This window comes from Nelumbo lutea, chromosome 4 (assembly GCF_056320005.1).
Source record: "Nelumbo lutea isolate HS-2025 chromosome 4, American lotus-T2T, whole genome shotgun sequence".
In the NCBI taxonomy this organism is placed as follows: Eukaryota; Viridiplantae; Streptophyta; class Magnoliopsida; order Proteales; family Nelumbonaceae; genus Nelumbo; species Nelumbo lutea.
The window spans coordinates 9371974-9384686 of record NC_142687.1 but is presented as its reverse complement, the minus strand read 5'-3'; the positions used below and the strand labels follow the sequence as shown (position 1 = coordinate 9384686).

Here is a 12713-nt window from a genome sequence, read left to right as displayed (position 1 = left end):
AGCCCATGGAACATAGTTCTCCCCATTCAGCTTAGTTGAGGTCATTTGTACCCCTAGGTAGTCGGAGGAATTTACCACACTAGGTTTCTGATCATTGTAGCCATCTCCTATTGCTGCCATTGTACTCTTTCACAGTTGCCTCTAACCTTACTTGTCAGCTACAAGCTGATTGATGTTGTTCACAGTTTGATACTTCAGCACCTATCACAGCCCCTAAACACAACAGTGGGAGCACACACTTGTTCTTCTTCACACTACTGCTGACTTCACACACCTACGACCCACATAAGCATCACAAGCACCACAACACAACAGTAGGCCCTCTTACAACCACTCAATAAAAAAAATTGTTCATCACAAGCACCACAACACAGTCAAACTGCTACACCCAGTTCAGACTTGTTTAACACACTTAAGAGGGCATTACAGAACCACAAGGAGCTTGGCAAGGTCACTGCATTCCACCTTACACCACTTGGCCACCTACAACAGCCCTAACACCACTCAACAACTCACAGCAGCCCTACACCATTCGGCTACTGCACACACAGCCCTTTCTAGGGCAACAATGAACCTAGTTCTCTAGGTTCTAATCAGTACTAACTGATTCTCAAAGGGATCCTACCCAGAAATACCAGCAACACAAAAGGACTAAATAACCAACCTTCCTTTGAGAGTATCAGCCAACCATTCAATGCTGAAATCACCTTCCTTGATGAAGAAGACTGTGCGCAGCAGAGAGCAACAAGCTGTGATGTCTCAGACCCAGGGCGAACCAGCTCTCTCCATTAACTAACCAGAAACGAAGAAGAAGGTGTCACAAACACAGCTGAGATGCTTTACAAGCAGAAGCAGGTCAGAAACCTCGCTCTGATACCATGTTTTGGAGAAGCTACAGTAACCCGAACCAGTGAAGAAGGAAGAAGAAGACGAGGAAGAAGACAAGAGAGAGAGAACAGGAGGGTTTAGTCGAAACTAATTAGTCTCCCATTCAGTCGACCCCCTAATGTTTATTAGGTTCTAATTACACTTACAAAGACTAAACTGCCCTCACTTAAGTGTGGGGCAGAGTACTCTAATAAAACAGCCACATAAGCAAAGTACTTAACTGAAATGAGATTACTAAACTACCCCTATTCGGCTCACTCTAACAATACCCAACCAAGCTGAGAGTTCTGAGATAGAGACTGGTTAAAGTGATGATGATAATGTTAATAAATCAAATAGTGTAGAAGATAAGGAGGAAGAAGTTGAAAGAGACTCTGGAGGGCCTACTGCAGTTGTGGTGGTGGGTAAGGTAAGGATTTGTGATGGATGGGGGAAAAATTCTTTTAAAGATGATGAAAATGCAGAGCACTTGACTTCGAAGAAACCAAAGGGAGCTAATAACTTCCAAGGTGGATGTGACCAAAGTCTTCTTGCGGCTGAAGGAAGGATTCATTGGAGCAGGACCCAACAATAAGTTCAAAAGGATTTATAAGAGGAAGAGGGTGAAAATTAAAGCAAAAAATCAAAAGGATGGTGGAAAACAGGGATCAACAAAGACCAGTTTAGGAAAATTCATCGGAGAACATGGAAAAAATGGGACAAAGGCAGGTTAGTCAGGGGGGAGGATGATGACTGTAGTTCGGGAGAATCAGAGGAACAAGTGGAAGGGGCAAATCATTTGTGATCAAGTCATGTCAGTTGAGAAAGAGTTTGAATTAGAAAAAAACTGTCAATTTGAAGTTGAAATTATCAAGACAATGAGTTTGTTTTTTTTTTTCTTTTTTTTGGGTGGGAAGGAGTTTACGAAAAATGCTTTTATGGAACTGGAGTTGAGAGAGGTTTCCAAGTAAGTGGGGAGGGTTTGGAAGTGGAAGAGGTGTTTGAACTTTGAAGAGGTATGAAGGGACGAAAGGAGTTGGGAGGGTTGATAGGTCAAATCTTTTGGGTGTTTGTAAGTGATTGTTGGAGAAATAGTGTTGAAAGACATCAAAAAGGTTAGCAATTGGGCTGGGGGAGGTCAATCATTAATTTTGTTGTAGAAAGGGGTTTCCTTCATTCTGGGTGATACCTTGTCACCTTGTGTTCCTCTTTTCTTTTCTTTAATGAAAATTTCCCTTTATTATAAAAAAGGACAAAAAAAACCAAAGTGCACAATGGTTGTCTTTCAGTGGGCCCATCATAATGCTTTGTTTGTTTTGCATCAAGGACTTCATATGTTTGCATGCATTTGTGTAAAAAGGTCCTGTTATAATTTGTAGGAAAAATGTGTCAGGCATACTAGAAACTTTTTTGCTAAGTCATAAACTCATAATTTGTTGTTAAATTGCACTTTGTGTTAGTTACCATTATATTTATAATCAAAGTTGTCAAGGCATCTATATGATTCTAGGCGGAGTGGAATGGCAGGTGCCTAGGCATTGCCTTATGCAATAAGAATTTTATAAAGCAACAAATTAAATTTTAGGTCAGTTCCCTAGTTTTATATACCATCAGCATGCATATCAATTGAAAAAAAAATAGCAATTCTCTTTATTAAGAACATTAACTTCACCTTCTCTCAGAAAAAGAAAAGACTTTCCTTTCAAAATATGGCGGACCATCATGTCTAAAGGATAATGGTATATTAAATATTTTTAACTTAAAATACTTTCAATAATAACACTAGTAAATAAATATTTAGTAGTGCAATTTCATATGAAATTAGCAACTAAAGAATGCTTAAATGAGAGAGTAGAAAAAATAAACCTCTTTATTCTATTTTTTAATAAGTAATTAAAAAGATTTTATTAAAAGAAAAGAAGTTACAAATGAGGGTGATAAGTCATCATCCAAGTACAAGACCAACTTTCAGACTAAATAACAAGCTCCACATTACATATTTGATAACCCAGGATCTCCCCTAACCCATCTCCAAATTCCTCCTTTTCTAGTTGACTGAGTTCTGGAAGAATCAATACCCATTCTGTCACTGTTCTGCCCACAGCCGCAACCATCTTGTCCATGCTGCAAGCTATGTCTTCGAAAGTCCTTCTGTTCCTCTCCTAACAGATGTTCCAACAAATTGCAAATGGGATACAACTCCATAACAGCTTCACCTTCTTACTCTAACAAAAGGTTCCAGTTTTGTTCCCTGCAGCAATACTCAGAAGATTCTACCACCTCTCTCCTCTTCCCGTCTCTCAATCCCCTTACATTCCAAGGTAAAGCTTTGCTCCTGCCACTCCCCTCCCCCCTCTAGCAACCCTTCTATTCCTCTTCCGGCAGCCCTGCTAATCTCCCTTCCCCCTCTTCCTCTCCTCCTTCAACAATTCCCCCACTAGCCCTTTTTTCTTATTCCTCCCTTCTAGACCTCTCATACTGTCAATAGTCTTTCTCACCACCTCTTGTCCTCCCAGGAAGAACAGGCCCAAGGTTTTGCCTACCTCTATCTGTCTTTCTACCAATTCTTTGTTGTCCACCTTCCTCCCCACTGATGACTCCTGCCTCTCTACCACCTCTCCTCTTTCTTCCTGATTGTGTTCTGTCTCACCCCTTGAAACCTTCTCCTATGTCAACCTTTCCCGTCTTGTTCACCCCAAACTTCTTTATTTTTTTTCTTCCTATTATAAACTCTATTTTTCTCCTCCACTCCTCTTTTTCCTTTTGTGCCAGTGTTCCTGACCCCTAAGTCGGAAACCGTCTTCCCTTCCCCTTTGGTTTCAGCCCCTGAACTACCCCTAATTGAAGGTAGAACAGAGATGGGAGATGTTGTGGAGGGAGAAGCACAAACAGATAGGGTTCCAGGGGTTAAACCGACCTCGTTAAGCTCTCTGGCCTCTTTTTGATTGAAACCAACTTCAACTCCATCTAGAAACACCTCTTTCCCTACCGAAGGTGAGTCTTTATCGCTCAAGGTCATGGCCGTTACCATGTTTTTCCATCCTGTCTTTATCTAAAATCTCCACCCCAACTTCTTCCACCCTTCTGAAACGGCTGCAACCTCGGTTACATTTATGTTTGGCATATGATTGTCGCACGCCTGAGATTTCTTTCTTTCTAGTGAAGCAGCGGTCTCATCCTTTTCTCCCCTGTCTGTGTCTGACCAAAGGAACATTGCCTTCCATCCCTCCCAAACCCCAATCTTCTCGTTCCCTTCGTATCTTGTTATCACCTAGATCCAGTCCTTACTGATAGCCAATTTCCTCTTCCTGGTCGGAGGAAATGGATCTGTTTCTCTTGTCTTCAAATGCATGAGGGAAATTTCCGAAGCGCCCCTCATTCATTTGATTTTTTGCCCCTTCCTCTCCTTTTACACTCTGTTGAGAGCTTGCTGAAGCGGTGATCCTTGTTCCTTCTCACTTGAGTGACCAACCAGTTATAGTTGGTTCCTCCCTCCCCTTCTTTCCTGGCCCCTCTTTAGAATCCCGGTCAAACTTTGGTCCACATCCATTCCATCCACATGTGCCTTCCCACTTAACCCTAAGTTTGACTCAGCAACTTCCTCCTCCCCCACTCGACTCTTCAGCTCCCTCACTGCTTCTCCCTCCTCCCCCTCTTGACTCTTCTGCTCCCTCCCTTCCTCCTGCCCTTCCTCTATTTTTGCCTCTGCACTCTCCTGACCATCAGAGCATCTGATTTCTTCCTCAGATCTCCTCTTTTCTCTGCACTTAGAGTAAGGCTTCTCCTCTTTACAATAGGTCTCATCAATCCCTTCTACCAGCAGCCTCAGCTCATACTCCTCCCTTGCAAACTCCAAGATCAACCTCCTAGGTACATCTGCTGGATTCTCAACCTCGACTAGGATCCTTGCAACGTCAATCTTTTCCTACGTTCTGTTACGATCGTCAAACTTTATGAATCTACCACAAGCTGCAGTCGCTTCTTAAAAGGTAACAATACTCCACGCGTGGAGTGGGATCCCCGCTACACCAATCCATGTCACGTAGCTCTCTCTCCGCCCCTTTAGCTCCCCAGTTGCTGGGAACCAGCAGCCCAACCTCAGGTTAACAGCCCTTTCTTTTATCTGTTCCCCTTTCAAAACCTCCTCTGCGAAATCCTCTGAGTGAAACATGAACAACCATAGTTCTGCATTCAATTTCCTCACCCCTAACACCTTCTCTCTTTCCTATTCTAGTTTTGCCCAGGCGTCAAACTCTTTTTTGTCCATCTCCTTCACTATCATCCTTCCCACTAAGCTCACGTTCAAAACCTTCATCCACTCCTCCATCTTTCCTATCTCCCTGACGTCCACTGCAACTCTCTTCCTCCATCTTCCCTGCAAAACCTCTTTATTCTTCTCTTCTTTCTTTCTTTTTCTCTTCTCAAAACCCTTAGAGCTTTTAAGTTTCATTAGTAAAATTTTAAATCAAAGTATAAGTGATACTATATACACATATAATAATGCACTTGCCTTTTGATTTATACATACTATTAAGGATGCAGCCATAGCCATGATGTTATAATAAGACGCTTGCCATGTGTGTTTTTGTTGCCTAGGCAGGCACCTAGTTGCTATAAGTCAAGGCATTTAGGGGAGGTGCCCAACCAAGGGAACCTAGTTGCCTAGGCAATGCCATGACAAACTACGTTTAATAGGAAAGGAATTCTAGAATTGTGATTCTAAATTCATTTAGGAGCTCATGTTTTACTCATATTGATCATATGCTGGTTTTTATTTATAAAAAAAAAATCATATGCTGATTTTTCTAGTTTACATTTTTTTTATCTGAAAAGGTAAGATAGTTTGTATAAATTCTAACTTTGCAAAAGGTTACTGTTAGAGTGCTCGAGTCAGGGGTATTTTGGTCATTCTGGTTTATCTTCTTGGAAGTGAAAGGTCTATTGTATCTGAGTTTAAATTATGTGTCCCATCTTATATGAGGGACAAAACTGTCTTTCTTGTAACTCCAAGTTTTATGAATAAAATCCAAGTGGGTCGGCTAGGAGAGTGATTTTTCACATTCTCTCTTCTAGTCTGGCCGAATATTCTTCTCCTTCTTTCTCTTTTCTTTCTTCTTCCTTCTTCTCTACTTTGACCTAGAATCAACTAGGGTTTATTCACATGGTATCAGAGCTGTAAGGTCGTATCCTTATTTCTTCCTTGTTGCTGTTCTCTTTCTGGGTTCGCCGCCAGTTTTCACAGTCATCTTCTTCTTTTTCGATTGACCTGAGTGGAGGTTCGATAAGGGGCTGAAAAGGAGCTGTCGTTTTGTGGGTCTGGAGGTGAGAATGCTTCCAGTCGTTGCTGTGGTGGTCGTTGAAGTGGTTTACTAAACCCTCTATTCAGTATCGAAGAGGGCTGAATGTGGACAGGTATGAACACTACTGTTGTTTGTCCAAGTAAGGGACTGTGAATGTTTTCTTGTTGCTTCAAAAGTTGGTTGTGGTGATGCTTGGTGTGACTGATATGCATTTCAGTCGTATTCCTCTGCATTTCTCTTCATATGTATGCTGAAAGAAGAGTTGTCGACTGCTGAAGTTCACAACAGCAGTAGATTGGTGGTGGTGGTGTCGTGGTGATTGGTGGTGGTGGTGGTTGTGTCCTAGACCTTGTGTGTAATCAGTTCTGCAGTGTGCAGCCCAAGTGTTTGATGTGAAGATTGAGTGATTTCAGCCTTAGTGTGTGGTGTGTAATGTGTATTTAAAGTTGGGGTTGGTGGTGCTGTAAGTGAGATAAGCCGTGTGAAAGAGTGTGTGGTTGTGTTGTATACTTGAAGGTGAAATAATGGAGATGGCTTCTTCCGTAGATGGGAATGACAACAAAACCAACATCATGCTTTCTTTAGATTATATAAGTGTTCAAATGACATCCATCAAGTTGAATGGTGAGAACTATGTACCGTGGGCAAAATCTGTGGAAGTGTTTTTGAATGCCAAGAGGAAAGTAAAACATGTGAGGGAGGAGAAACCTTCCTCTAATTCTTCTGGGTTCAGTGATTGGGAACAAGATGATGCACAGATAATGACATGGCTTTGGAACAACATGGAACCAAAGATTAGTGTGAACTTCATGTTCCTAGATACAACCAAAGAGATCTGGGATCATGCTAAAAAGTTGTACTCTGGACAAGACAATACAACTAGGGTGTATCAGTTATACGAAGAGTACTTCACTTTGAAGCAAGGAAGTCAAAGCTTAGAGGAGTATTATGCAAGTTTGAGGAACATCCGCAATGAGTTAAATGTGTATCACCCTCTAACATCAGATGTCCAGATCCAACAAAAGCAACATGAACAACTTGATGTGACTAGGTTTCTTGTGGGCTTGAAGGCTGAGTATGAGCCTGTCAGAGCACATATATTGGGGGGATCAGCTCTCCCTTCACTTGAAGAAGTTTTTGCCCGTCTTAAAAGGACATCCATTGAGTCGGTGGAACATTCTTCCTTCTCTGATAGATCTGGTTTGGTAGTGACTAAAGGGAGTGGCCGTGGAAGTAGAAGTGGTGGTGGCAGCAGTGGCCCTCCAAGCAACCGTGGTGGACACATGTTTAACCGGGCTAGTGGCCGGACTAGAGGCCGAGAGTCAGGGGGAGGCCATGGAAGAGGAAGGAGTAATGCTCTGAGAAAATGTACACATTGTGGCTTAGAGGGGCACACAGTTAATTTCTGCTATGATTTGCGTGGTCCACCCAACACTTGGGCTAACCATGCTACATCTAAGAGTAGTAGCACAATTACTGAAAGCCAGCAAACTGCCCCAACCCCCTCCACAACCGCTTGTGCTTCTGGGCAGGAAATGGTGAGTGTACCACGGGTAGTATATGATCAGTTCCTTCAAACATCTCAGCAGAACACAGCTACACTTGCCCATTCAGGTATGGCTTGCTTAACTTCCAAAGCCTCACCCTGGATCATTGATTCCGGAGCCTCGGACCATATGTCTGGGACTCTTGATGTATTTTCTTCCCTTTCTTGCTCCTCCACATCTCAATCAGTTACTCTTGCTAATGGTTCTACATCTCCTATTTGTGGTGTTGGTGATGTTGATTTCTCCTCCTTGTCTTTAGCATATGTTTTATATGTTCCTAAGTTCCCGTTTAATCTTATGTCTGTTAGCAGATTAACCAAGTCTCTTAATTGTTGTGTAACCTTCTATCCTTCTTCTTGTGTGTTTCATGATCTCAAGACGGGGAAGAAGATTGGTGGAGGGCATGAAGCAGGTGGTTTGTATTACCTTGATGGTGGTGGCCCCCCAGTGGCTTTTCAGTCGTCTCTTACTCCTCTCCAATGGAACTGCAGACTCAGTCATCCCTCTCTCAAGGTTTTGAAGCTGCTAGTTCCTTCTTTGAGTCATCTTTCATCGTTAGATTGTGAGTCATGTCAGCTAGGAAAACATCATCGAGTCTCATTTAGTCCAAGAATTGATAGTCATGTCTCTAGTCCTTTTGCTTTAGTTCATTCTGATGTATGGGGTCCAGTTAAAGCTGTGTCATACAATGGGTTTAAGTACTTTGTAATCTTTGTTGATTACTTTTCAAGGATGAGATGGATCTACTTTATGAAAGACCGTAGTGAATTATTCTCTATTTTTCAGAAATTTCATACTGAAATACGCACTCAATTTGGTGTTCATATGAAAATACTTCGCTCAGATAATGCCAAAGAATACATCTCCTCACCATTTCAGCAATACCTAGAACATCATGGAATAATTCATCAAACTTCTTGTGTTTACACCCCGCAACAAAACGGTGTAGCTGAACGGAAAAATAGACATCTTCTTGAAACTGCTTGGTCCTTGATGATCAATATGCATGTCCCAAAACATTTTTGGAGTGATGCTGTTCTTACATCCTGTTTTTTGATAAATCGGATGCCCATGTCAATCCTTGGAAGTCGATCCCCTTTCTCCGTGTTGTTTCCCACTTTGTCTCCATTTCCTCTCACCCCAAGAGGCTTTGGTTGTGTTTGTTTTGTTCAACACTTGGGGCTTGGAGTAGACAAGCTATATGCTCGAGCTACAAAGTGTATTTTTCTTGGCTACTCGAGGACTCAGAAAGGGTATAAGTGTTATAACCCCAAATTTCATAAATCGTTTGTGTGCTTTGATGTCACCTTCTTTGAGTCAGTTCCTTTTTTCTTAGATGTTGGGGTCTCTTCTTCTCCCTCTGTGGTTCCTCTTCCTGTACCGGCTATGGACCCTCTCCCCGTAGCTCCCATTCCTAATGCAGATGCACATCATATGCCTGCTACTACAGAGAGGCCGCCAATTACTCAAGTGTATACCCGCAGAAGTGCTTTGGCCCCTCCTCCACTTCAGCACCTGTCGACAGATCCTGCTATTGCTCCTTCTCCCTCAGATCTTGATCTTCCTATTGCTTTGTGGAAAGGTAAACGCACTTGTACTTCTCATCCCATTTCAGACTATGTTTCCACTGCTCACCTTTTGCTTCTCATTGCAAGTTTATATCATTACTCTCATCGGTTCCCATTCCCAAGACTGTACAGGAAGCCCTTACTTCCCCAGGGTGGAGGCAAGCCATGGAAGAAGAACTCTCTGCTCTACAACATAATCACACGTGGGAACTCACCACCCTTCCTCCTGGTAAGCACACTGTTGGGTGTAAATGGGTCTATACAGTGAAGCATCTTCCTGATGGTAGTGTGGAACGATTGAAGGCACGGTTAGTGGTCAAGGGCTATTCTCAGTTATATGATGTGGACTATATGGAGACATTCTCTCCTGTGGCTAAAATTGGTTCAATTCGGGTGTTAATCTCATTAGCTGCTATGTATGATTGGCCTCTTGTGCAACTTGACATAAAAAATGCCTTCCTACATGGTGATCTTGTTGAGGAGGTGTATATGGAGCAACCACCAGGGTTTGTTGCTCAGGGGGAGGCTGGTAAGGTGTGCAGGCTCAAAAAGGCAATCTATGGACTGAAACAATCTCCACGTGCATGGTTTGGCAGGTTCAGTGAAGTGGTGAAGGCCTTTGGGATGAAACAGTGTCAGGTTGATCATTCTATGTTCAGCTATAACTCAAAGGATGGGACAATCTTGCTAGTCGTGTATGTAGATGATATTGTCATAACTGGAAGTGACAACAATGGCATTGACAAGCTGAAAAAATTTTTACAGGACCACTTCAATACGAAAGATCTGGGGAAGCCAAAGTATTTCCTAGGGATTGAGGTTGCGAGGTCAAAACAGGGGATCAACCTATGTCAAAGAAAATATGTTCTTGATCTACTTGAAGAAACAGGGTTGTTAGGTGCTAAACCAACAGAGACTCCTATGGAACTCAATGCCAAGTTAAGTGTGGATGCCGGTGAAGAGTTTGATGATCCTGGAAAATATAGAAGGTTGATGGGAAAGTTGAACTATCTGACCATTACCCGACCAGATATATCATTTGCTGTGAGTGTGGTGAGTCAGTTTATGCAACATCTCCGGGTTCCTCACTGGGAAGTTGTTCTGAGAATTGTTAGGTACCTAAAGGGTGCTCCAGGTCGTGGTTTGTCATACCAAAAGGGGGGAACTCTTGAGATAGTAGGATACACAGATGCTGACTGGGCTGGCTCTATATCAGACAGGAGGTCAACCACAGGGTATTGTACCTTCCTGGTGGTAATCTTGTAACTTGGAAGAGCAAGAAGCAAACGGTGGTGGCAAGAAGTAATGCAGAAGCAGAGTACAGGCCTATGGCTCATACCACATGTGAACTAGTATGGCTGAAGAACTTACTACAGGAGATGGGGTTCTCAATTGACAAACCCATGAAACTATACTGTGATAACCAAGCTGTTGTTCACATCTCATCCAATCCCATCTTCCATGAAAGAACTAAACATATTGAGGTGGATTGTCACTTTGTGAGAGAGAAAGTGATAAGTGGAGTAATTACTACATCTCATGTAAGCTCAGGAAATCAGTGGGCAGATCTCTTCACAAAGGGATTGTCTCGGGGAAGAATAGACTACATTTGTAACAAGCTGGGATTATATGATATATACTCTCCAGTTTGAGGGGGAGTGTTAGAGTGCTCGAGTCAGGGGTATTTTGGTCATTCTGATTTATCTTCTTGGAAGTGAAAGGTCTATTATATCTGAGTTTAAGTTATGTGTCCCATCTTATATGAGGGACAAAACTGTCTTTCTTGTAACTCCAAGTTTTATGAATAAAATCCAATTGGGTCGGCTAGGAGAGTGATTTTTCACATTCTCTCTTCTAGTCTGGCCGAATATTCTTCTCCTTCTTTCTCTTTTCTTTCTTCTTCCTTCTTCTCTACTTTGACCTAGAATCAACTAGGGTTTATTCACAGTTACAAATGTAGCACATGGATTATGAGTTGCTATATGGGAATGTTCAACCCTGTAAAGGAAACAGTAAAAGATAAGAATCTAAAACTGCACAAAAGGTATATGATGAGAGAAGTATGAGCTATGAACTATGTTCCTCAAGGTGGAATGCACAGAAAGCTAGGAGCCAAGGACTTAACCATTTCTGTGGCCTTTCACAATGCCTCATCCTTTACATCAGCTTTGTTATCAGAAGTTGTTGCATTTCTTCCTGCCATTAGGATCCATATAATTATTGGGGGCCTATGCTCCATGTTATCTTGCTTTTCTCGTTAAGGCCTTTGGCCATCCACACTGGTAGCATTTCCATTTCAGATTTAAGACAATACCAAGTACCAACTGTAGTGGAATAATTGCAAGAAATGGATCCTATTAGCTTATCTGAATGGGGAATGCAGGACAAGGTGGTCTGCTATCTCCATCTCCTGATGGCAGAACACACAACTAGCAGATGGGATTACCATTCCACTTCTCAGTAGTTTATTGTTTGTAATACACCTTCTTAAAGTTGATATCCATATTATACATGATACCTTCTAGGGTACTGGTGATGATTCCAGAACTCCTTAGGGGGAGCAACTTGTTTCCCATTGCTGTCAGATACTTGAAAAAATTGCACATGTGAACATATCAGATTTATGATATATACATACTCTAGTTTTCTTTCCCCATTTTTAATGAATAAATTGCATGTGGTTTCAGTAGTTTTGTTTCTTCTACACCTCAGGGTGTTATATGCTACAGCAACTCGTCTACTTTGTAAGACATGGGAAGTTACAGATCGTGTCTTTGGGACTCTGCAGGTACGTTTATGTAGTCATTCTGTCATTCTTTATTCTTTTTTTTTTATCTTTCCGAAAAATCCTTTCAAAAATATCTTATTTTCTTTGAAGAGAAGCCTCCTATTAAAAAACAAAGCACAACAAAAGCAAAGCAAGAATATAATATGAAACCAAATGCATATAGGCCTTGCAAATTATTCTTCCTTACTTTGGGAGTCTGGATAGCCATCTGCTTCTTACAATATTGAAAAGAAGAAAAAAAAGAGGATGGCCCCAGTTTATCAAATGCTATTTTTTAAGATGCAAGTCAATGCTTATACTTGTGGTGTTTTATGTATGGTTTTCTTAATTGTTGGTTGTCTTTTTGTTGAAGATGCTAAGACGTTTTTACTTCTCTGCATAAGCATATGATAACACTGTCATTTGAATAGTGTGCAATGAACCTACTATAGTGACTCAGATAGAGCCTTTTCTTTTCTTTTTTTTTTTAGAAAAAGGTAAAGAATGTATTAAAGTATTGAATCAAAAGAAAAAGGTGGAAGTTTTACTCCTATATAGAGAGGGTCTGTACAGAAGAGATCTATCCTGAGATGCTTACAAAAAGATCAAAAAGGTAGTTAGCCTTTTCAGGGTTACAACTGCAGAAGACACAACTAGTGGAGGG

At 41.6% G+C, this 12713-nt stretch overlaps 1 protein-coding gene across 1 annotated transcript in view; it reads left to right on the top strand.

The window, feature by feature from the left end:
* Window positions 1–12713, top strand: part of RST1 (ARM repeat superfamily protein) — a 94265-nt gene that overhangs the window by 29356 nt on the left and 52196 nt on the right. Inside the window, exon 9 of the mRNA XM_088982878.1 lies at window positions 11995–12070. Within this exon, the coding sequence (XP_088839004.1) occupies window positions 11995–12070 (76 nt within the window). The remainder of the gene's footprint in view (window positions 1–11994; window positions 12071–12713) is intronic.